General features: G+C 34.0%; 1 protein-coding gene across 1 annotated transcript in view; it reads right to left on the bottom strand.

The window, feature by feature from the left end:
• LOC133328779 (uncharacterized) overlaps window positions 1-27,714 on the bottom strand; it is a 48,989-nt gene that overhangs the window by 6,348 nt on the left and 14,927 nt on the right. The window contains exon 3 of the mRNA XM_061537324.1: window positions 1,571-1,691. Within this exon, the coding sequence (XP_061393308.1) occupies window positions 1,571-1,691 (121 nt within the window). The remainder of the gene's footprint in view (window positions 1-1,570; window positions 1,692-27,714) is intronic.

Here is a 27,714-nt window from a genome sequence, read left to right as displayed (position 1 = left end):
AATTTTTATTAAGTAATAACTATGTTATTTATTTATTAACTATGTTATTTATTAAGAATTATGGTACGTGGGTGCCATCTAACGGAGTATAGTGGTAACTTTGTTTAGTTGATTTCATCTCCATTGTTATGGCAATTGTGTACTGTACAATTATTAACTTGAAGGTGACCATTTCGCTCTTAAACATAACCAGAACCATTTAAATGCAGTGAGTAACAGTCAAATTAATCCACTGGTGTTTTTTTTATAATAAAATGCCGTTAATGAATGAATATCTTAACTTAAAATTAATACAATAAAATAAATAATATTTATGTGAATTTAATATAAAAAATTCAAATCAAAAATCAAAAGCAATTGCAAACTCAATTGTATATTGAAGATAGATAATTTTTTTACAAACGGATTTTTTGAATGGTTAACAATTAGTATGATATACCTTGTTATCTTTTAAAGTTTTCAACTTTGCCGGCATAGATTTTACCAAGTTTTCCGTCTAAGATGTCTAAATTTTCCCAATTATATTTGTAAAAAATATTTTCAAGACTTGGTATGCTTGAGATGTTATGGCTTCTAATATTTTTCTCTAAAATTCTCCATAAGTTCTCTATAGGATGCAAATCCGGGGTCTGAGGTGGTGTTTGAATCACATTTGGACAATTATAAAGCATCAATTCTCTAACGATCTGAGTCTTGTGTTTTTGGTCAATGTCCCTATAAAATTGAAATGTTGTCCCCAATCCCAATTTTCCAGCACTATTTAAATACATCTTTTCCGTAATTCCTTCATTAAAACGAAATTTTATACTCCAGCTTCGTCCATACTGTCCCATACCATTACAGAGCCTCCTCCGTGCTTTATGGTTGGGATTGTGTGCCTAGGGTCCATGGCTTTATACGGGCTGCGCCATACCTTATTTGGTCCATCCAACCCAACTTGTCGGAGCAAACACAATTCGTCTTTTATTTTGAATATTTTTTCTCGTTGGTTTTCGGCTTGTTTCAAATGCGATTCTCGGTTTTGTGAACATCAAAATGTTTTGTTGGACAGCAGATCGGGTAATACATATTGAGTATTTCCGTTCATATGGTGAAGAACTAAATTTCTTTGGACAATCGTTGTGTGGCGTCCCATGGTCTAAATTCCTCACGATTGCTATACAAATAAGCAAAAGTTATTTGGTTGTAAATAATACCGATGGATACTTTTCACAGTGATGTTGTAATTTCATTTTTAATGCTGAATTTATATAAATATTGACTATTTTATTTCAAATTCCCAAATTCCCAAAATATCCAAAATATAGACATATATAAAAAATCCAATTGGCCTTTCTTAAAAAATATTTAACATTAGACTTGAGAAAAACAGCTTAATTTCTCTAGCTAGGTGATCTTATTAATAGATCTTGCAGTAGTCCATTCGGTAAACTTATATAATATGTTTATCCAATATTTCAAGGTGCTACACCTGAAATTATAAAATTGTAGCAATTAATTCATTTTTTATTTTTCTTTTACTTCATTTCAAATTATTGAATTTTTATAAATTTCCTTTATTTCTACACACCTGTTTTCCCCAATTTACAAGAATTTTCTAATTTACCCAATATGGCAATGCTGGGATCGTGTACTTTGAATGCACTAACCAAACTGGCATCACTGCAATTCAAAATACCTTTCATTTGCGGCTAATACAGCGAGAGAGAGAGAGAGAGAAAGAAATAGAGCAAGAGAGATAGTTGATTGGCAGCATTTTTTTCCATTACTCTCGCGGGCCAACAAACCGAATTAACAAATTCTCATTTAGATATTTCCAACGGTTGAAAGCGCAAACAACGTCGACGGATAAATTTTACGAAAGAAAAAGAAGAAACAAAAAAAAAAAAAAAGAGTTAACGTGTGTGCGTCCGTTTGTGTATTGAAGCAACAACAACAAAATAATGAAAAATTGTTGGTAGTTTTTTATTTTATTTCTATTGTTAACCATTGTAAAATTTACAAATAAATAAAATAACAAAATGCAAATGAAGTAGCAAAAGCCAACAAGCAACAAAGTGAAAACCACAACACAACAACAAATAGCAATAACGAAATCAAATAAAAAGAAATTAAAGTGCAATTTCATTGTAAGAAAACCCCCCAAAGTAAGAAAAAAAGAAGTTGCAATCTAATTCAACAACGAAGAAGAAGAAGAAGAAAAATCTAAAAATTTTCGCATACCTTTGCACTGAGGCGGGCGACGACGACGACAAAGTTTCATCAAAAGCCGAAGTCAGTAACAACTGCGCGCCGTTGCGCAGGCCAAGTTAGCGAACCCAGGTTGTTATTTGGCAAAGTTGTGTGCATGTGTGTGTGCGACGAGTGTCTGTGCGTATTTTTCATTTGATATTTCGTTGTGTGTGCCAGACAAGGATAGCAAGTGTGTGACTAACTAAAGCGGAGTTGAGAGTTGAACAAAACAAAAGAGCAACAAAGATCGTGGATTCCAATGTGAGATTCGAATAAAAACAACAGCAACCACGACGACGACAACGCAACTTGTTTGAAGAAAAAGAAGAAAAAATCAAGAAACAAAACATAGAAGCAAAATAGAAAAAAGGAAATTGCGAAAAGTGAAGTGTTTTACAAGAAAAAAAATATTAAAATTTTTTTTAAAGAAGTGCTAAAAACAAAAAGGTTGAAATTATTAGTGATTTTTTTAAACAACAATTGACCATTCTCTCTACTTTACTCTCATCAAGTGAAGTGGCTCTTCTCTGTGCAACAACAACGACTGTGACAAGATTTCAGTAATCAACCCAATTCTCATAACAAAGGCGGCCTAAACACAGCAACCACGAGATTTTATAGATCACCAAACGAAAAGCAGCAACAACAACATTAATTCACAATCCAGGTAAAATATTTTTTTATTGTTATTAAAACAATCTTGCCGTTGTTCTTGTCTGTCGTTGTTCATTTGAATTCCAGGTAGCAGCAACAGCAAAATATTCATAATTCCAATGAAATGATGATAAATAAAACAGAAGACAACAACTACAACAACAACGGAAAATATTTTTGTTATTGTTGGTATGTGTATAATTTGTTGTTCTTTTTAAAGTGTGTAGTACTTGATTAAGGGGTATTTGGGGGAACGGTTTGTTTTAATTCACTTGGTTGTGAGATAGCGCCACCAGTACTAGGCTGACGTCAGAGTGCGCGCGAGAAGCGATGCTATGATATGCCGCTAGACGACGCTATAAACCTCTGCGTGTGTTTTCTTATGGCATAGCGCAAAAGCTGTCAGAGTGGATGCTACGCTACAAGCGAGACAAAGCGAGTGCAAGCGATAAAGCGTGTTGTGCAATGGTTTATAGCAAGAGCTCGCTTTGGCTCTGTTTGAGTTTCTTTGTTTATTATTTTTATTTACCGTTATTGATCGGTTTTTGGCATCGTTCTTTTGCATCATATCGAATTTTAATGGCGTGGACCAATCTGTCGGGATTTTTGTGGACTCAAGTCCAAATCTAATTAAATAATAATAAAATAATTTGGAAAAAATAAGGGAAATCGATGCAGAAATATTTGTTCATTACATGAATTTTCTTTAAAAAATTACTTTGAAAATATTTTGTGATATGAAAAATTCTTCGTCGGAATCCTTCTTGAGTCAATAAACACCAGTTTACAACAGAAATAGGCGATATAAACCAACAACACGCTTTGCTCTCTATAGCACTCACTCTGACATACTACAGCATTGAAGTAGCATGAACTATTATAGCATGTAGTATCGCATCGCTTCTCGCTTGCACTCTGACGTCAGCCCTAGGCTTTTAGTCTGGGATATAAACGCCAATAGATATTGGAGGTAAATTAATTGTATTCAATTTGTGTTTTTTTCGAGGCTTGGTAAATTTACTTCAATAGTAAAAAGAAGGATTTTCGTGACTTTGGAGTCCCATATCTCGGGAAGTATTCACATCCCCTAAAAACAAGTTGTTGTTGTCAGAATAAAAAGGAGTTTCTATGGTAAAAATTTCTTCAGGGTCACCTCTCAGAAAAATATGAATTTTTTCCATGGGTAGCTTTTTGTTTCCTCATTCAACATCATTTTTTTGTCTCAATTTTGACTAAATATTCATTCGAAAAATTTGTTTTATTGGCTACCTCCCCATAGGCAGATTCCAGAACCGGCTACGGGACAGAATCTCCTTTAAAATAGAATAGTTTGTAGTGTTGCCGGCCATCAGCATGGAGCAGATACCAACCCTTCACAGTATTTAGATTTAGTCCTGTCTTTTTTAAGTACAATATCTTCCACACGAAGTAAGATTGAAACCAGAACGGGGTTGCGCTCGGTCGGTTTTTGACGATTTCGTGCATTATTCGATTGTAGATTCCAAATGTTGGCCATTATTCAGTACATTATATTATTAGCAATAATGGCGCCCAACATAGGGCACTGACTTTCGTTACTTTGGGTTCCTTTTTAAAGAAATGACCTAATTGTTGGAAAAATTTCATTTATGTCGATCTGAATGGTCATATAATGGAGCCCAATGTGGGGTACTACCAATATGATTTAGTTTATTTCGTTGAAATACAATCATGCAACAAAATCTGTGATCAGCGTGGGGCATTGTAAATAATGACAAATATCAGAAAATATCGGTTAAGCAGTTTAGATAGAAGTTTCTACATTATTAAAAGTGGCGCCCAACGCGGGACGCATATATTAAATAGATACAAATATATATAACTAAAAAATATATTTAAGGTTGTCTGATTAGCGTCGAAGATAATTTAAGAATTTAAGTACGAATGTTTAATTCATGATTAATTGACAAGTTTTCCTGGGTTCTCAATGAGCTAAAAATTGTATATTAAGATCTACATTTAGGAATACCTATTAAGCTATCTAACATGTTATATGTATCTTGAATGTCCTACGAGATTTTGGTGACGGCATTTAAATTTGATTGTTTGTTTTTGGTATTTCCGATATATAGGTCTTATATTGTCTTATACCACACTTTTAAAGAAAAAAAAAAACTGCTATATATGAATTTTTATTGCAGTTTATTTTCGACACGACATAAAAAATAATAATTTGGTATTTTATATCTTTAAAAGTCATAATGATTTCAAGAATGTATATTTATATATGAAAAAGAGTTTCGATCGCATTTGCAGGTAGTAACCAAAAATAATCCATATGTGAATCGATAAATACTTTCGAATAAGGTATCTTCGACATTAAATCTTATAACAAATAATCTAACCAAAGGTTTCCAAGCTCCCAAATACCTGTACTTACTTTATTTATTTCTCCTGTATTAATTCTCTCCATCAATCTTGATAATATTCCTGCATTCTTAAAACAATAGCATTAATCCAAAAAGACGACAATTTCACCGACTGTCAAATACAAAATAAATATTATTTTCATTGAAAACCGCCAATCAGGTAATCTGAGAGCCTGACTTTAAACCTCAACAATGGTTTCGGCCAACAATGTTTTGTTTCACTTCTTTTATTTTTTGTTTGTTTTGGACCCGACCCGCATATATCCTTTTATTTTCACTTTACTGCAGACAAACACAAAAGACCTGTCCGTATGTCCGGCTTAAATGACATGAATTATTACATAAAAAACGAGAATTCTTCAAATTTACTTTGTCAGCTCTATGGCCAACGACGATTATCCTTTCAACAATGAAAACAACAAAAATCAACCCCTAATTTGGATAGTTCGCTTGTCCATTGAGGTGTAGTAGTAGGAAGCCCTGTTTGTAATGCTTGAGTGGTCTTTGGTCTTAACTGGAAAACCAACAATTTCTTTCTCATCGAATGTCTGGTCGATTGTCGCCCCTCAAAATGTTGCAATACTCTCTGCCGCCAACACTAAATACATCGATTTTTGTTGTTGTTGCTGTGTCCTCCCTAACCGATTTTTCGTTCATTGTCACTGGGCTTTTTTTGAAGGCATTTTTTCTCTTTGTTTGTTGTTTTGTTTTCTTTCCAAGACCATTGAATGAAAAGCCAAGGAACTTCAATAAAATGAACGTTAATTCAATTCGTAACGGCGGGATGTGGTTGCAACAACAACACCAACAACAGACGAACAATTTGTATAGTACTGAGGAGGTGGAGGAGGAAAAAAAGTGGTTAACTGACGACTGCCTGGTTGACTGAATTCAAGTTGTAGAATTCATTAAAATGGGTGCGTCTGTCTCACAAGGCACGTCCGTTTGTGCGCCGTCGCACATTTGCGACATCAAGCGAGTCTTAGTCGTCTTTGTGTTCTTGCCTGCTTATTCACCTAAAGGTTCTTTATGTTTATTTTTATGTTTTGTTTTTATTTTTAGCTTTTGTTTTTCTTCATGGCATAGGCTTCTTGCTCACCTTCAATTCAAATTTTCCATAGGTGCATTTATGTGCTGCAGCTTAAGTCACGGCCTCACACAAGATTTCAATACATTGACTCACTTTTGCGTACGTCCATTTGTCTGCCTCACCCATATTTTTTCCTCGCCATCTTTTCCACATTCTTCTCGGCATGACTACTAGCTGGCTGTGACGTATGTAAGATACTTAACCTTTTTCTCAACTCTTCTTTAAACACCGCCGACACCATGGAATTTCTCGTTTGTTTTCAATACCTGTTTTCCCATTTTCCCTTTTTCTCCGTTCTTTATTTTGTCGAGTTTCTGTTTTGTTTTCCATTTTCTGTTTTCATTGCAACCACTCGACTCGACTTAATGAAAAGACAACGAAAGGGTGCCATTGCTCTATAGGTGGTAACGATGTTGTTGGCGGTTTGGTGTGACCCTTTGCCAGTTGTTGTTGTTACTGATCTTTTCAGAGGTGTGTAGTTAATGGACGGACGTACAGTGGTTACAACATCATGAAAGGGGGAAATTTTGTAAATGTAACCACCTGTTGTTGCTGATGAGCCATTGATTTATGACTTCCAGTTAAAGAATTTGTACTTGCAGTTTATGGTCATGTTTCAAAAAGAAAAAAAAAATAACTATTTCATTGAAACGCATTGCGGGAAACCTAATTTACTTTAATTTACAAGAAAATTGTGTGTTATTTCCAATCAATAAATTGAATCAATTGTATGTGAGTTTGTTAAATGGAAATTCCTGACCTTAACTAGGTCTAGATTAATTGTAAAAAATACTCTAGTAGTAATCGAAGTTAGAAGAAAAACTCATAATTTCTTAAATTTCTATTTAATGAAGACATGCAAAAAATTTGCTAAATAAAGAAGGGGCGAGAGAAGGCGAGTCAAAGCGATAATGGCGCCCAACGTAGGGCACAACCTTTACAAGACGCGTAAACGATTATTAATGTCTTCTTGCTGTTGAATATCTGTCAAAGCGTTTAGGCTGAAACGATTGATTACTAATAATAATCTTTCGTAGACAAGGTGACCGTATATATATTCCGAATAAAGTTGAAATGCAACCTTTTGATGCCCTGTGAATCTGTTTGCAATTTTTAAAGCTTTGGTTATTTCGTTAAAATACAGTAATGGAACAAAGTCTGTGATCAATTGCCGTTTTATAAATTATGGCGCCCTACGTGGGGCAGTATCATTTTAAACAATGACAAATATCTTCAGACAGAGCATATCGGATAAAGTCTTTAATTTGCTGCATTTCAGACAGATCATATCGGATAAAGTTGTATAATGGCGCCCAACTTGTGACACTGCCATTTAATTTGGTACATTTCAGACAGATCATTTCGGATAAAGTCGTATAATGACGCCCAACTTGTAACACGTCTATTTAATTTATTGCATTAGAAATAATAGCACCCAACGTGGGGCAATATCAGTCTGATTTAGGCTATTTCTTTGAAATACAGTCATGGAACAAAGTCGGTGATCAATTGCCGTATTATAAATTATGGCGCCCAACGTGGGGCATTATCATTTTAAATAATGACAAATATCTTCAGACATAGACATATCGGATAGGCAACTTAGTTAGTACTTGCTATATTGTTAATAATGGCGCCCAACATGGGGCACAGATGTTAATGAAATGGGAAGAACTAAAAATTATTTAACTAAACTTCGAAGACAATTTTAGAAGTTTACTTAGAAGTACTTAGCCGATTTTTTATGTGTTTCCATGATCCAAAATTGTCCTGGTTGCAGAAACTTATATTCCAAAATTATTTAAATTTCATCACAATTAGTTTCTACTATTACATTACAATAGTTCCCAACTGTTTATTTACTTGCCAAAAGGGAAAAAGTTTTAACGTATTTTTTTCTTCTTCTCCTCCATTTATGCAGCTATGCATTCCCAAAGCCACATTCCAAAGAACTACTGACAACGATATCCATATTTTAACGTTTCACTTCGACATTTTGTTGTTGTTGTCGTTTTTTTCGTTCGGTTGTTTGTTTGTACAAGAACATCCTCAAAGCCAGTTATATCCGCGTTCCTGTTGCAATCTTCTAGAATGAATGTTGTGATGTGAGTGGCGGTGTATGTGTGCACATGCGCCACTGCCACTACCTTTCCCAACAACAGGTATTTTTCTATTCTAGCGCTGTTGCATGATGACTTTTTCGGTAACTGGATTTTTTCTTTTCTTTTGCTGGGAACCGAAGAAATACCTGTTTCCAATCTAATCATGTAATAGCTGTTGTAGTTGTTTTTTGCCATTTCTGGTTGAGGGTCGTCGAAAGTTGTTGTGACGAAGAAGAAACAAAAGGTTTACAATTTTCTGGGTGCTTTATGTTTGCAAAAAATGTTTATCAGAACAACAAACGTTGTTTGGTTTATTTCAGTTATTATATTTTGTTCTGTTCTTGGGTATTTGTTTTTCTTGTCTTTCTCTGCTGACGTTTCGTTTGCTGTGTGATTATTTTTTTTTCATTCCTATGCCATTTTGTCTTCTCTGCAAATACCTGAGTAGTATCTCATGTTTGTTTTTATTTATTTTTTTTTTTGCACCATAACCACCTTCGTCAACACCCTACTGATGGTCATTGTACCACGTAACACATATCTTTTTCTAGTTTCCGACTACATACTACATGTTCAATTTCAAAGAGATTCAAAGAAAGTCATGGCACTAAGCACGTTGTAGAGGGTTATTAAATAAGTGCTAGTATTTGCATTTTTAGAATTCGAAACTTGGGCCTTATATATTGGAATTGGTGAGAAAATTGGCGCCCAACATGGAGAAATACTAGGGAAAGTCTTAATAACTCTCAACTAGTTTGGAAATTTATTAGAAATGTTTAATGTTTATAGGTAATCAACATAAACGTTATTTACGTTTATTATTATTATATTTACGTTCAATTTACATTAAAGAAAAGGAAATTATACTTTTGGCGCCCAATGTTGGGCAATAGGGTTCATAGAAAATTAGTATATTTAATCATGCAGAGAACATTCAAAATGTATTAAACCATATATTGTATCAGTTTTTAAAATGGGTTCATTTTTGTAGGAGATAAAGAATGGGTATTGTCATAAAGAGTAGTGGCGCCCAAGGCGAGATATTATACAATAGCCTATATAAAGGCTTCACTAATAATCAAGTAACTTGCACTACCAATAAAGCAGAGAGATTATTTTTGAAGTCTTATTGATTTACATATTTTGAATTAATTACAATTGACGCCCAATGTGTGGTAAAAAGTCTACAAAACTTTATGTACTTATCAACAAAGCCCCTTAGCGTTCAAAGCCACTTCCTTACCTTCCCAAGGTTGCAGAATATGCCGTTGTATACCATGGAAGTAAATTATTGTAGGTTGTATGAAAAAAAAAGTTCGTTACTTCAAGTAAAATCTGCTCTGAAAAGGGGTGTTCACTATCTTTCCCAATTCCAAGCTACTGCATAAGGGGTCGTGATATCGCTCTCGATTTTCATTTCTCATTACATTTGGTAATTTTTAGTGGTCGTGTAGACTATATTTTCCATTTGTGTAATAGTGGCGCCCAACGTGCGACAATACACAATTCGATTGCAACTTTCCTTAAATTAATTTAAATTTTATTGGAAAATGAGGTATTGGAATAAAATTGTTAATTGTCTCCCTACGCGGGATTTTGTTCATTTGTTTAATTTATATTGCAATAAATGTAATTGATTTTCTGTTACAGACAAGGTTTTTGCTCACTTCGTTCATTTCATTGCCTGTCAATTTCTTAACCCTTTACTTTGTATCATTTTGTAATTGCTTCCACCATTTTTTTCTGTTCGTTTTTTAACTATTTTTTTGAGACTAGAGTGACTACGACCAGTACTTTTTCTTTTGCCATTTTTTTCTGTTTCTGTTCAACATTTCCAGCTGAGCAATGTTCTGTTTCTACGGATTTTGTTTTTGTTGTTCTTGCTATTCCAAGCTGGGGAGTTTAATGGCTTCCATAGTTCTGGTTGATGTCGTTTTTTGTTTCATTCTTGGCAAAAAACACATTCAAGCCTTTGACTTTAACCTGTTTTTGTCTGTTGGTTGCGCTTTCTGCCGATTGCCAGCCGCATTTATTTTTTGGTTTGGACTTTGACTTTATGACTCAAAATAGTAGCTTTTTTTTGGTTTTTTGAAAAATAAAAATGTGTGTTTCTGTGGAAAACGTATTTTTTGTAGGTTTGTAAAAAAATAAGTCAGCATTTTTCCTGGCCTCACTCCCTCGGTAACGCATGCCAGCATAAAATATTTTTATGAATCACGACAATGCGTTCTTTAGTTTTTATTATGAGGTCAGTAGTAAAATTTTGTTTATGTTTACAACGTTTTTTTTATATTTTTATTATTACAAATTTTATTTGTTTTGAAAAGTTTTGAATATGGTGTCATAAATTCCAAACTTTAGTGTTGTAAGTTTTAATTGTGACGGGGTATTACTATTTTTTAAAACTTATAATTAACTAGAGGTAGGAATGAAACACACCATAAATTGTATTTTTTTTAGAAAATTAAAAGTGATAAGCTTTGACAAACTAGCGCCCAACGTGGGGTTTTCTCTATAGGTTTTTGTAGTATGCTTAGAAAATTCAAACGATATCATTAGATTGATGCCAAGTCAAATTGTTGTTAGATGCCTTAATTTTCTTAACTTTTACCCTTTTGAACTTTGAGATCAATTATAACACACACACCCATGTCCACCCCATTGTCCACATACGACTACATGTTAACTACTTTTCTTAATTGAACAAAACGAGGAAACAAAAAAAAAAAAAAAAAACAAAAAAAAATCAAATCACGTCTCACTCTCGTTGCCGCCTTTACATGTTCCGTAATGAGAATAATTAGATTTTGTTATGGAATCACTCAAAGTGCATACCATTCAAATTGAAAGTAATTGCCAGCACTTTGAACGTGAAACAATTCCGTAACTATGCCTTCCTTACTCAAGTTCTTTTGTAATTTGAACTATCACACCAACACCACCACCAGCACTACCGCCATCATCATCATCGTCTTTTTCGTGCAACCATGCATGACACTGCCACCATCATCATTTTGGTTTTCGGTATTATTTTGAAATATTCGAAGGAAAAAAGTAGAAGAGTACCACTTAAATGCTAATTTAGATGTAAAGCTCTTCTTTTTTGTTACAACTCATTTATGGGCTATATTACACATTGCTGCAGCACCAAAATTCTACAGAGGTATTCAATTACACATGCAGAGATTTAAAAAGTACAAATCTGCGTAATTTATGAAGCTGGACCTAATTTCCGTCATATTTAAATGTAATTATTTATAATTTTTATTAAGAGTGGCAAATAAAATTGGGTAGATCGCAAAACATATAGGAATTTCCTGTCAGCAACAACGCTCAAAGTAATAAATTCATATATGTACTTTCAGAATGTGCATAATGAGGTCGCAAAATGTGTCATTGGATTTTCAGCTCTAAAAAGCTCTTTTTTCTATTTGTGTAAAATGTTTAGATTTCGCACAATCGGCATCGACGATGACTATTTAACTAATATCAATTTAAAAAATCCTTGATGAATGTTGTCAAGTTAAAGCGAATAACTATTGAAATTACCTTTTCGGAGTACCAAGTGTGCTATTTATAGATATCGCAAAATGGGTCATTGAATTTTCATCCCTAAAAACATGATAAACTGCTAAAAATAAAAAAAAAATAGTAAATTTATATGAAGAAGCTTCTGAGGTAGGAGATTTCGAAATACAATAATTTTTTACACTCCACAGTCCTCACCTTTTAGTAGATTATTTTCCGTGTCACTTATTACAAAGAAGATTTCCTTCGGAGTCACCTAATATAGAGAAGATGTCCTTTGAAGTTATTTACTTTAGAATATATGACAATTGGGGTCATCTATTATAGAGTCATCTGCTATATAGTAGATGAGTTTCGGAGTCATCTACTACAGATAGGATAATTTTAGGAGTTAGCTTCGATAGAGTAGATATCCTCACCTACTCTATAGTAGGTGTTTTTCGGAGTCATCTACTATAAACTAGATATATTTCGGAGGCACTTACTTTAGAGAAGATGTCCTTCGGAGAATTTCTGTAGAAAATATGATATGATACTATAAATATATGAAGGTCAGAGTCATCTGCTATATAATAGATAAGTTTCGGAGTCATTAAATTTAGAAGTTCGGAGTCACCTACAACAGAACAGATGAAGTTCGGGGTCATCTGCAACAGAATATATGAAGTTCGGAGTCATATTCTACATAATATATGATTTTCGGAGTTAGCTTCGATAGATTAGATATACTTTGGAATGGCTTAAAATAAAATAAACGTCCTTCGGCGTTATCTACTCTAGAGTAGATGTTCTTCGCAGTCACCTACTACAAAGTAGATATCCTTCGGGTCACCTACTATAGAGAAGATGTCCGTCGAAGTAATTTACTATAGAATATATCATACGGGTGCTTTCACCAGAGAATATACGAATTTCAGAGTAATCTGCAATATAGTAGATGAGTTTCGGAGTAATCTAATTTGGCATAGATGAAGTTTGGAGTCATCTACTACGGAATAGATGCCTTTCGGAGTTAGCTTCGATAGATTATATATCTTTCGGAGCAGACTGAAATAAAGTAGACGTCCTTCGAAGTCACCTACTCTAGAGTAGATGTCCATTGGAGTCATCATTAAGTCGACGGATTTCGAAATCTTGTACTACGGAGTAGCTACATATTATTGCTGAAGTTCGAAGTCATCAAATATAGAAGTCATTAAATATGGAGTCATCATTTGTAGAGTAGATGACTTTCGGAATGTAGTACAGCCTAAATAACTTTCGAAGTAATCAATTTTAAAATATATGACATTCGAAGTTATATAATATAGAGTAGATCACTTTTGAAGTCATCACTACAGATTAGAATTATTTTGGAACCATCTATGTTATAGTTCATTAATTTCGGAATAATCTACAATAGAGTAAATCGCGTTCGGAGTCACCTGCTCTAAAGTAGATGACTTTCGAAGTCGGGAACTCGGGAGTTATTCGTTATTAAATATATATGATGTTCGGTGGTATTTATCATCGATGCCGATAGGAACCATCTACAATGCCGTATATGACTGTCGAAACCTGTCGGAGTTTTTACCATTAAGTAAATGACTTTCGGAGTCTTCTACTACATGAGAACCGTTAGGCAATATTATAGTCTTAAAGTAGGAATTCTGAACTAGATGACTCATACCCTATTATGATTCATTGATTAACGAATAAATACGATAAATTCTGATATGCCTTATGCCACATGCAAACATAACCAACTGATATGTGTAACCTTTGGAGGGTGCTTCACGTGTTTGCGGTAAGCCACCGCAGCCGCCGCCGACGACATCAGTGTCGCCATTAAAACCGTTATCACATTGCACATTTGCTCTTCGTTGGAAAAATTTAATTCGCTTTGAAAATTAAAACCCCAAGCTCTAGTGGTTGTCTAACACCCCACAAATGTTGGCGGTATTGTGTGGCAAGTGCATAGAATCAATATTTATTTTACAATTACAACAACACTGACATTTATAAACATTAAGCTTGCAAAGCTAACTATGTTCTGTAAACCACGATAACACAACTGGAATTCCATGGAATAGCTGTTGTTAATATTTACACCGAGAACCGAGTGGGGCCATTGTCTCATCGCACCATATTAAAGAAAAAGGTAAGGTAAAAGATTTAAATTGTATGAACTAATATAACAACAAAGAGAAATATATAATAATAAATGTTGACACAATAACATTTGATATCCCAACGAAACCCATCGCCATAAAAACACTCTCGCCCATAAACCCTCAAATCAGTAGCAGCAGTAGCCATCAAGTGACATAAAACCCTCTTTTTGATATGTTCCATGGCAGAGCAAGATATGATTGCAAACAAGTTACTCGGGACTGTAATTTTGGTTACCAGCAGTTGGTCAAACTAACGCAACCCATCACCATTGCTTTGCAACAATGTTTCTTCGTTGGAATCTAACCAACACGAAACAGAAATGTGATTGCCTTTGGTGGATGGATGATGAAGGGAAGAGAACAGCAAACTACAGCAGCAGAAAAGAGAAAATCTCCGATTACAAAGTTTTCTAAACCAGTTGACTGACGGACTGTTTACTCCACCAGCCTAGCTACTTATCATCTATCTGGCCAGTTACGACAGGTTGTTGTACAGCCAACCATTCAGATAGCTAATGAAAATAGAGGCCGGCCATAAATGTTGACTAAGTTACAACATTTAAACAAAATGTGACCAAAAGTGTTTATTGTTGTTGTTGGTGTTGTTGCAACTAATTTTACGCAGTATTTTCTTGAAAGAAAAAACAACTAGAAAAATATATAATGCAATCTATTGTTCAATGGTGGTGTGGAGGGGGAAGCAGGGGAAGTTGTGGTTAGTTTGTAAACAAAAAAGATAATCGTGGAGCTTTTTTCCACGGAATGCAAACCACATTTATTTATGATTAATGATTGTGACTCCGAATGGAATCTACCTTAAGGTAAAAAAGGGCGAAAGTAGACTATATTACATCATTCCGATAGTTATTTTGATAACTTCAAGGGGAACCTACGTATAAAGTGAGTCCGAACGTCATCTACTATACAGCAGGTGACTCCGAACGTCATCTACTCTATATCAGATGACTCCGAACGTCATCTACTCTATAGCAGTGACTCCGAAATTCATCTACTCTATAGCAGATGACTCCGAAATTCATCTACTACATCGTAGAGGGGTCCGAACAAAATCTAGTCTATAGTAGATGACTCCGAAAGTCATACTCTATCGTAGCTAACTCCCAAAGTTGATGATTCTGATTCTACTCAATCGTAGAAGATCTCATCTACCATCTGTAACAGATGACTCCGAATATCTACAAATGATATTATAACCTAATCCAGCGACATCTGCAACTGATAAACGCCGCACAAAATTCCATGCGTTCTAACTTCATATTCACTACGCTATTTTATTTCTTCTTTATTGCGTGCATTCTCTTCTAATCGTTTTCAATTGTTGTGCAAAGTTTCAACATTTTCTCCCCGTTTGTTTTGATGGATTGTGAATTGCTTTTTGCCACTCAGCTATTATTTGATTATGAGCCATGCATTCCAACTCTTTCGCTGATAAGAGTTGTTCTTGGTGTTGTGGTGGTTACCAATGATTTTGTTGTTGCCTTTGCAGCTGCTATATTTTCTATTTCAATTTTTGCTGTATTGCTGGTAATTGATTTTGAACGCTACGCTAACGTGTCTCGGGTGTTGATTGTTTGTTTGTAGATCGTAGATATTTTACTTTCACTTGCCCTACAAACGCAAACGTAAACCTGTTGCTGCTGCACTTCCCACTGGAAAACAACGAAACAATATTTGTTAATTAAAGTGGGTTAACATTGTCAATATTGGCTCATTATTAAATGATTTTTTGTTTCGTTTCTAATTTTATTTGTAGAACTAATAGGTCATCGATGAAAAATAAATACCAAAATAGGTGAATGATGATGAATTTATTTGTGAGTGTTTATGTGTGCATGATAAGATTAGGTGACAAATGTAGGGCAGTATTACGTTTTTAATAACAATGGCAGGGGAGGGGGTATGGAATGTTGTAACATAAAATAATTTTAGGAAATCTAGACAAGCCTCCCCATAAATAAAAAATATAATTCCCCATATCACAATAACAAATTTTAAAATAATAAAATTAAAGTCATTTAGACGATTTTTTTAATAACCAAGGTGAGAGGGGTAAAACGATTCAGAACAAAAACCAAAGTAAACGAGAAATGATTCAAACGTCTTAATAAACAAACAAATTAAATTACATTGAGTTAAGGAATTTTTGCATACACAAAACAAAAATCGAATACAAATACAAAAAACGACAATCGTAGATAAAAAATGTGCACATGAGTGTGCATCACAAAAAAACACAAAACTCGTTTTCTTCAAGCACATACAACAAATAAGAATTCTAGATGGTCATTCGTATGTACGGGAGGTATTGTAAACATAAACAAGAGCCTAGCAAGTGGTTCAAAAAAGAAATAAGCTGGATAAGAAGATTGTGGAATTAAGTTGCGAAATAATTTTTCGGAGTTATTGCTTATTATAGTATCAAGACATTTCCTGCAGAGGATATGACATTCGAAGACTTTTTCTATAAGACTTTCGGAGTCATAAGCTAACTTGGGGATGACTTTTAGGACCATGTTTTGTAAACTGTAGGGTTTTCAAAGTCAGAGGGAACTTCGTAGTCAATTATTGCAAAATCGAGGTTCTTCGGAACCTTCTTTTGTAGAGTCAATGGTCATTTCCTGTAGACTACACGATTTATCGAGTTTTTTGCTGCTGCATAGATGACTTTTATCGACATTTGGTACACAGTAGATGAATTTCTGAATCAAATACCACATAATAAATTACTTTCTGAGTCATCTACTACAGAATATACAGTGGTGGCCACAGAATTAAAACATTTACTGTGGTAAACATTTTTTGGTCAGCCCTCGATTCGTTTGAAGTATTTTTGAAAATTTTTTAATTCAGAACACTTCGATATACTGCACTCAAGAGATTTAGTGTGAAAATGGAAAATTATTTCATGCAATTTTTCCATAAATAACGGTTTTTATGAAAATACATCGACTTTGAAGTGGCCATATAATTAAAACATTGTGTGATTTTTTACTTGACTGCATTTTTTGAAAATATTTTTTTAAAAAAGCTCTATAATTTAGTTAAATTATGTAAACTAAGCACCGTTAAAATCATTTACTGATAAAATTTTTCGAAAAAATCTGTAAAATCTATCAAAAATGCCAAAAATGTGTTCAGTACACCTTACATTCAGAAAATAACCCTTATTATAGAAAATAAAGGTCCGAATGCACCAGAAATTGCTAGAATTAGTAGAAAACAATAAATAATTCTCAAAATAAATAAATATTTGAAATAATAACTCAAAAAATGGGAATTAACTTAAAGGAACGATTCAACTTCGATAGCCTTTATTGAAGAAGGCCGGAATATTTTTGCAGTATGTGAGGAAATATCGATTGATATTGGCATTTATTATATCAAATCGGTTGTTCGAGTAGTACAGAATATATTTCATCAAAAAAATTATCAGTCACAACAGAACGAACAGAGATCAACACCTATGTTGACGAGAAAACGTTTCTGGTACACAGCATCATGTTTGATGGTTAACTCTTGACCCTTAAAATCTATTGAACATGACAATATTTTTCCAAAATAATATTTTTTGAATAGAATAATGCCCATTTAATCTATTTTAGCCTAAATGAAAGACAAATTTTACAATTTGACAAATATTTAAAGTCTTGAGTTGAGCATCAAAAATGCTGCTGTGTGGCAGAAACTTTTACTCGTCAACCTAGGTGTTGATCTCTGTTCTTTCTGTTGTGACTGGTATATTTTTTGATCAAATATATTGTGTACTACTCGAACAATCGATTTCATATAATAAATGCCAATATCAATCGATATTTCCTCACATACTGCAAAAATATTCCGGCCTTCTTCAATAAAGGCTATCGAAATTTAATCGTTCTTTTAGGTTAATTCCAATTTTTTGAGTTTTTATTTCAAATATTTATTTATTTTGAGAATTATTTATTGTTTTCTACTAATTCTATAAATTTCTGGTGCATTCGGACCTTTATTTTCTATAATAAGGGTTATTTTCTGAATGTAAGGTGTACTGAACACATTTTTGGCATTTTTGATAGATTTTACAGATTTTTTCAAAAATTTTTATCAGTAAATGATTTTATCGGTGCTTAGTTTACATAATTTAACTAAATTAAAGAGCTTTTTTAAAAAATATTTTCAAAAAATGCAGTCTAGTAAAAAATCACACAATGTTTTAATTATATGGCCACTTCAAAGTCGATGTATTTTCATAAAAACCGTTATTTATGGAAAAATTGCATGAAATAATTTTCCATTTTCACACTAAATCTCTTGAGTGCAGTATATCGAAGTGTTCTGAATTAAAAAAATTTCAAAAATACTTCAAACGAATCGAGGGCTGACCAAAAAATGTTTACCACAGTAAATGTTTTAATTCTGTGGCCACCACTGTATGTCCTTCGTAGTAGGAATATTTACAGCTGACATCTGTTGCAGAGAAAATTGCTTTTGGAATCATCTATTTCAGAAGTAAATGGCTTTCGGAGTAATTTTCTATGGATTATATATCTTATGGACACTACTCTATAGCAGATGACTCCGAGTAGATAGATGACTCCGAGCCTTTCGGAGTCATCTACTATAAAATAGATACCGTTTGGAATCATCTGTCATAGCATGACTTTCAGCTACTATAGACTGTATGAATTTCGGTGCAATCTACTAAATCTACATCTTCTAAATCTGGCGACATGTGGTGCACAGTAGATGACTTTCGGAGTCATCTGCCTTAGAATAGACGCTTCTCGCAGTCATCCGTCATGGAGCACATGACTTTCAAAGTCAGCTACTATTAAGTAGTTGGTAATACATAGTAGTTGGTTTTGAAGTCCTTCGGCAGATTATGGAGTTATTTTTCTTAAAGAATAAAAGGTTTTACTGTATAGTAAATGACTTTCGAGTAAGCTCCATTCATATTATATATTCGGAGTCCTTTAATATAATATATATGGCATTCGGAGACATCTTCTTCAAAGTAGATCACTTTGCGAAACATACAGGGTAAGGCTCTTTCAGAGTAATTAACTTCAGAGTATATACCATTCGAAATCTTCTACTACAATGTAGATGAAATTCGGTGTCATCTCTTCTTCAGATGAGATCACTTTCGGAAACATCTAATGCTTTATATATGACTTTCTACAAGAATACATTACACAAAAAAGGTAACATTCGGAGTCACCTTAGAGCTGGAACCACTTAATGGTTTCCGAGTTTTTGAGCTAATATATTTTTACAAATTCTTGAGTCGATAATATTTTCCTACCACTGTCCCTGCAAGTTTCCGGAGGATCATCCACCGTCAGCACCCAGCACACTAAGCTGCGGCGTTGAGAATAAAATCACGGTCAAATATTTTGTTGTTGTTTTTTTTTTTTTTTTTTTTTATTTTTGTCAAGAAACAAGTTTTTGTAATATGTTTTGGTTTTATGGGCCCAAAGTAAATGCAAGCGCCGCGAAGATGGGGAAAAGGGCGCACAGCAACCAGATGTTGGGTGTGTTGCAGCGACGAGTATGAAGACAACATGATCGATATGCTACGAGTATAAATGCCTGAGTTTTAAATATAGAACTCTGCAAAGAAATATTCATTGTTGTTGGAAGTCGTTTAAATAACCTCCGACGATTTAGTTTTTGTTTGAATGCTGGCGAATGAAGAAGACGAAGCACTAGAATTGCGATAATTTCGATGTTGTTGTTCTGTGACTCGACTCTTTGGGTGGTAGTTGTTGACGATGATGGTGTTGGCGTTGAAGCTTGAAACCATCGAAATGAAATGTGAAACAGAGTGCAGCATTGTTAAGCGAAACGTGATGTAGACCTAATGTTTGATTATTTCAGATTTTTCATGGAAATATGCAACAGCATGCCAGCTTTATTGTTGCTGTTGTTGTTGTGGAGTTGCCCTTCATTTAGCTTTTTCCTTGCTTTCTTTGCCATTGATCCATCGGCATCACTCTCGTCATTTCATTACACATGTGTCTGGTCTTCTGGCCCTATCATGAATAAAACATGTTTCCATGGACAACATCATTCGGAACTTACATAATTTTTTAATTAAAATGTATTCTTTTGTTGCTATTTTATTGTGTGTATTGTTGTTTTTTTTCTTTTTTGTTGTGGCTGGTCTCTTCTTAGCCGGAAGGCAGCCAATAAATGTGGTGTGTAAATTTTTGTGTTTTCTGTTTCGTAGAAATTTAAAAAAAAAACTAAACAAAATGTTTTAAAAAATTATGTTAGTGAAAATAAAAAATATCAGGTTTTTTAAAATAACTTTGTTTAACGGCATTGTATTTTTGCTTGTTTGTTTTTTGCTTTGATTCGTAAAATGGTGGACAAATTATGCAAATTGTTAAAATATTTAACGATTATGTAAATTAATTTTTTTTTTTGTTGTGTGTGAAAAAATATTAACTGTTCGTAAAAGTTTAAGAACATATTTTAAATTATTAAGTAACATGTGTGCAATAAGTTCAAATGAGGTTATACAATAAAAATGTATTTTTTATTGTATTGTCATAAAAAATTACAGTAAAAAAAACTAAAAAATATTCAGATATTATATAAAAACAGTTATATTTTTTTATTTTAGTTTTTCTGGTATGAAATGTTCTAAAGGAATTATACCTATTAAAGAATGTTATATTAGGTTGGGGAAAAGAAATCCAATATTTTTATATGAACTATAGGACTTTATTTAACATGCTTCGGAATGATGAAGATTTGTTGCCATTTTAAAGGCAACTTCATAATGCACCTCTCATAGAAATCATGTTCTTTATTTGCAAACAATTCTAGTAGTCGATTTTCACAATCCTCCCTAGATACCAATTTATTATCATTAAAGACATTTTGCAATGCGAGAAAAATATGATATTCGCTTGGTGCCAATTCCGGTCTGTATAGCGGATGCATTAAAACTTTCCGAAGGCGAGTCCCTGTAGATGTGTGTGGCCTAGCGTTATCCTGGTGGAACACGACACCTCTCCTGTTGGCCAACTCTGGTAATTTCTGGTCAATTGCTTCTTCAAACGGTCCAGTTGTTGACTGTAGAGATCAAAATTTAGCGTTTGGCCATATGAAAGCAACTTATAATAAGCAATCCCCTTCCAGACCCCTTCCTGGCCGTTAGTCGATGTCCGATAATAGACGTTACAACCTATGTTTCATTCGACGGCAATATTTACACTCGACGGCGATCGGCCCATAGATCTTTTGGATAATTTTTTTGTCAAACACTCCAAGAGATGCTTCATATGCTTGCGCCCACCTTGTCTCTGCGTAGAGTGAATTTGGGTCTGACGAGAGGTGACCTTGTTTTTTAATTGCTTACTCCATACCCTGTTAGCATCTTCTTCGGATTTCAAAGCTGAAGCTCTTCGGCAGGAAGTAACAAAATTCCAGCCCTCCTATAGGAAGAATACCTGCAGCTGCTCCATAGGAAAAAGAATACCTCCAGCTCTCCAATAGGATGCAGATATACCTACAGTTCTTACAAAGGAAGAAAAAACTTGCAGCTCCCCTATACGTGTTGGAAGTGTTATTTCTGCTCACATCAAATCCTGATTTAAACTGCATATTTTTTTATAGTTTTTGCTTAATCGAAATTGTCTTCTTTTCTCTTTTTAGGTACGCCATACAATTTTCCATTTCCCCCCGAAAGAACTATTTTGCAACATATTCTGCTACTAAAAAGTAAGTAAAGCTTAAAATCGAACATTTGTACTTCTGAACAAAAGTTCAAACATAAATTCATTATGTGGTAGAATTTTCTTATACATAAATATTAAGGAATTCTAAATATGATCTATGTATGTTACCGTTGATATTTGAGTCATTATTAACCCCTCTTCATATAAAAATCCTTGAAGGAATACACACATTCCTCACGTACACACCTCTCTCACATTACCGCATGTGGGAGAAATTCCTTAAGGAATTTGATCAATGATCAATCAGCATTCTAGGAATCCATTTGAGCTAAAAAAAACGAACAATCTAAAATGATTCATCAAAAAATAGTTAAAATCGCAAAGACAAGACAAATCTAAAACAAAAGGCAGCGTCGTCCAAGAATAAGATTCTTACCCTTCCAGACATATTCGCCTTCACATCTTCACATGTAATTAAATCCCCGTAACCTGTCAAGCACACTCACATGTTGTCTTTTTTTTTTTTTTTGGTCTAGAACAAGTCTCATGACTTGCTGCGTATTCTACTTGTAGCTGGTGTTGTTGCTAGACTTTGATGCGATCTCCATTACAATTATGTTCAGTCAAGGCATATTTATGATCGGTTAACCCGCCCCTGATATCGGCCCGCCATTATTTCTTTAATGGACCGAAAACGTAGACATGGCCCCAGCCACATTTCTTATAACTCACTCATCCTTGTGAACTTGTTGAGCTTGTCTTCACTGGATATTTGGTAGTAGACAATGTGTGGTTATGGTGGTGTCGGTTGTGGTCCAAGATCATTGTGATCTTTCAAGAGCCGGTATGTGTTTTCTTTTTGTTTTTTTGGTTCTGTATTATTAACTCAAGTGCAGGCTTGTTATTCTTCTGTTTACTGTGCTACGTCATTGTCATCTCTCATGATCATGCTACATAATTGATGATGATCATCAGCATCATCTTCGTCATTGAACAAAATATGTGTGTGAACATTGAAAAGTGTCAATGGAATGTGGGGGAATTTACGGGATTGCGATTTTCAGCTACATATTTGTTAATGAATATTGGAAACCAGAAGAAGATTCACAAAATCCATGAAAAATAATAAACAAATAACATGACAAATAATGAATTGCATAAAATAATAGGTTGTTTATTAGAAAATTTCTTTAATTCGAACGAAAATAGACACGGGAGTTATATTTCTTCTAACTCGAACATAAATAACTTCAAGAAAGGTTTCTACATATCTTCGGCTTTATTTCTGGGCCTTTTTTTGATAAAAAATACGTCTTTTTTGGCAAAGAATTTAAAAATATTTTCACCTTGTTGCTATGTTAAAATTTGAAGATTTAATTGTCACTCAAACGAAAATGTACCGGTTTTTGCCCTTTGTCATAATATTTAAGTTCGAATCATCCCCAAAGTTCATTGGAAGTTTGTTAAACCAACAGAAAAGCGATTAATCATCACCATCTTTAAATATACGCATTTTCATAAAATATATATTTTTATTTGAATACTAGCTTATCCGGCAAACGTTGTGTTGCCTGCACATTTTATATTCACCGGTAGTCTGTTTCCGTCTGACAAAGTCATGACAGATTTCTATTTCGAAGAAGAATGAAAGGTACACGATATTGACATAGCCAAGTATTGTTTAAATACCGATTACTGAAGAAGAATATTATGACACCTCTCGAACAAACTTCTAATTACACAGAAACACTACTCGAATCCCATAGATTATGTACATAAAGTTTGATCAAAATCGGTGTAATAGTTTTTGAGTTGCTGCACAAAAACACAAAAAATACTTAATATTGCGCAACCTTTCAGACGCACTTCAAACTACACAGAAACACTCCTCATGTCCTATACAGCATGTTCATAAAGTTTTGTTAAAATCGGTGCAGTAGTTATTGAGTTTAGGGATAATTTATATATTAGGTTAGGGAAAAAGAAATCCATTATTTGTATATGAGCTATAGGTCTTTATTTGACGTGGTTCGGAATGTCGAATTTGGAAATTTTGTTCATAATGCCTCTCTCATAGAAGTCCTGCTTTCTATTGCAAAAAAAAAAACACTCATAGTCGATTTTTACAATCCTCCCTTGATACCAATTTTTTATCATTAAAGGAATTTTGCATTGCAAGATAAAGATGACAATCGCTTGGTGCCAAGTCCAGACTGTATGGCGGATGTATTAAAACTTCCCAACCAATCTCCCAAAGTCTCTGGCGAGTCACTGTATATGGGTGTGGCCTAGCGTTGTCCTGGTGGAACACGACACCTCTCCTGTTGGCAAATTCTGATCGTTTCTGGTGAATTGCTATCTTCAAATGGTCCAGTTGTTGACAGTAGAGATCAAAATTTATCGTTTGACCATATGGAAGCAACTCATAATAAATAATCCCCTTCCAGTCGCACCAAATGCATAGCAGAACCTTCCTGGCCGTTAGTACTGGTTTGGCCACCGTTTGAGGTGCTTCAGTGCTCTTTGTCCACAATAGTTTTCGCATAGAGTTTTCATATGTGACCGATTTCTCATCCCTTGTCACCATTCGTTTAAGAAATGGGACTATCTCATTCCGTTTGGCCTAGGCTTCGCAGATGGAAATTCGATCCATCCTATTTTTTAGTTGGTGTGGCACGCAAAACATCGAGCTTAGTTTTGAATCCAGCTTTGTTCAAATGGTTTAAAAAAGTTTTATGGTCGATTTTTAGCTCCTGGGTGATGTTACAACTGCTAACATACCGGTCTACTTCAATCAGTTCTTCGATTTTCATTGATTTTAGGAAAATATGCATACATTTTAAGATAATATTCATAAAGTTTAGGAAAATATTTATCAATTTTTAGATAATATGCAGAAATTATTTAAGCAGACCCAAAAACAATCTCACATTAGAAAATATGCAAGAAAGTATGTTTTCCGGGAACTTTTATGAACATATTCATGGATTTTATGCACACACTATGAAAGAAATTCATATTTTTCGAATATAAATTATTTTGTAATCTAAAGCGATGATACATAATATTTTTTTCTATGAATATAAATTCCAATTATTTACCACCAAGGTGTTATTTGTTATGAATAATTATGACATGATCATAGATTTTTTTAACAATTGGGAAACTATTCATAAATGTTATTGGTCTGCGTATTAAATCACAGTGTCAGGCCGATGTATGATTTACACCAGATGTACCAATTCCACCAGTAAGAGAGCGCTGTAATACCCTCACACTTAGCTGGACAATAAAAAATTCCTCCCTATTTAAGGAAAGCATAGAAGGGTGATTCTACTGCGACAGGAGCTAGGGAAATAACTGATTGTTGGAAAATGGAGTGAAGTTTGTTCTTCAACACATTATGGATATGATCTACTTTTTTGAAAATCTTCTGAGTCAAACATTTGAGGGTCTAATCGGGACGTCTTCATTTTATGATATTGGAAAAAATATCGCAATGTTTTAAATTGCTCATATTTTCTTCCCAATTTTTAAAGACCCGTACGAATACGCATTAAATTAAATTACAATTAAAAACAAAATCATAATTATATTAACATTTTAAAAATAAAATTGTTTTCTTCTTCTACGCAAGTTTTATTAACATTTTAACATAGATCCCAACATACAAAACCGTTGTACTTTCTAATAAAAAGTAAGTGTCCCCTAGGAAAAAAACCAAACATAAGTACTTTGATACCGCCATTCCACTCCATCACTACCAGAACTTCTGACCAAATCTACCAACTACCAGCTGTTTATATCTGTCTGGCATATATTTGTTTCACTACATGTAATATTTAGTTACGGTTCGTTTAGTTAGCCCGGTTGGCCAGCCGGCCAATTGAGTCTAGAGAGTGCTAAGTGCCTTCTACGCCAACTGAAAATAACTCATTTTGGATGGAATGAATGAAACAACAAATGAATATGAGGCTTGAAAGTGTTTTGTGTTATAAATGATGATGGTGGCCAAAAAACAATAACAACAGCAACAACTAAATGTTAACAAAAAGAGAAATTTGCCATTAGCCATGGCACCCCGAAACACATGTTTAGGTGCTACAAGTGTTAACAGTTTAATTAGGCCAGGAAGCAATTAAACTTGGAAGAAAATTCACAGTCAAGTTAGACTCGTCTCAGTCAGCTGATACAAGCCAAAGCAAAAAAGAAAGAAACAGTCTTAGAGAGTTATTTCAGTTTGATTCATAGGTATATTTCTTCTTTTTTGTTTCGTCTTGGTGTGTTACAGTTTTTGTTTTGTTTTCCTTTTTTGTTGTTGCATTCCTTTCTTTATTTCCAGTTGCCATGCTAAATTGTAATAGGCCTGCAAATGTAAATCATGACCCGAGTCTTTGTCATGCTCTGGGAAAGTTTTATGATAATTGACAATGAATTAAATTAAATGAACCCAAGTTATTGTTTTTACATCCGCAAGTCATCATCAACAGTTGCAGTTGTAATTGTAAAGAATTGTAATCTAGGTTTTGCAATCTATAGCAAATGCGTTTGAAGTGGAAAGTGTGGGTATTTTCTTCGACTGAGAAATCATACAATGTAAATTTTCATTTTATTACTGAAAATGTTGGTCACAGGGTCAGGTGATAAACACTTGGATGTCTCTGACTATCGTTAAGAATTCTTAAGAATAGAATCAAGCTTGTGTCCTTGACATTCCATTAGAAAATATTCATGAATCTAAAATGTAAATTAAAGAATTTGTTCATACATTTAAGAAATTGATCATGCATTTTACGTAGATTTAAGAAATTGTTCATACATTAAGAACTTGATCATGCATTTGACGTAGATTTAAGAACTTTTTCATACATTTTATGTAAATTAAATAATTTTTCGTAGTATTAAAAAGACAACTTTGAATACATTCAATTATAGCCAACAATAATTATGACATGTTCATAGAATTTATGAATAATATAGAAAACTATTCATGAACGTTGTTCTGTGTACTAAATATGACGACGTATAGTGATAGTGACAGAGATTAAAAGCACCTCTTCCTTACACTGACAAATTTTCCGAATATTCCCAATATTCAGTACAGCGCTTCTAATTACTTGTCCAGATTCCCTTGACCGTGGGTTTTGTTGTGATGTTCGGCTTGTGGCCTATATATCTTTTCGAAAAGCACAACAAATTAAGTTTTCGGTCCACTTCATCCCAATTATTTATGTAATAATCACCGAAAATTATAGGCGTTGTCCTTGACCATAACTAGAACCTCATGGAAAATTTCAAAGCGATCAGCGCTAAATTTCCGTCCTCCAGTGTGGTAATGATTTGCTAAATCATATCCGAGTACATACGACAATATACTTGGTATCAATTTAAAGGTCAACACTCCTCTTGGATATACTGTCAACTTTTCGGGTCCATGTCCTTCAGGAGTAAATATATTCGCCATAGAATACAATTTTTGTAATTTTTCACTGAAAAGTCAGGGTCCATTTAACCCGCCAAATAGTGATCAATCTTTATCAAAACAGAAATGCAGATTCTTTGTCCCGATCCCTTCTCCAAGTAAGATTTCGCGATGTTTGGGCCATAATTGCGGCCTCTAAATATTAACCGATCTTTACCAAAAACAATAGGGGATTTCAATTGGCCAGAACCTATCATATATGCAAAATTTCGTGAAGATTGGCCCATAACTGTGGCCTGTATAGTGTTTACATATTGTAATGGACAGTCGGACGGACGGACACACATGTTTAGAACGACTCAACTAGTCGAGATATAACGATCGGTATACATGAAGGTGTGCCTAGGATCAATATTTTGCGGCGTTACAAACTC

Source organism: Musca vetustissima, unplaced genomic scaffold (assembly GCF_032173495.1).
Source record: "Musca vetustissima isolate MV318-11 ecotype Yass unplaced genomic scaffold, APGP_CSIRO_Mvet_v1 utg12772, whole genome shotgun sequence".
Classification (NCBI taxonomy): domain Eukaryota; kingdom Metazoa; phylum Arthropoda; class Insecta; order Diptera; family Muscidae; genus Musca; species Musca vetustissima.
Note: the sequence above shows the minus strand (reverse complement) of the source record. Positions and strands in the feature narration are given on the sequence as shown.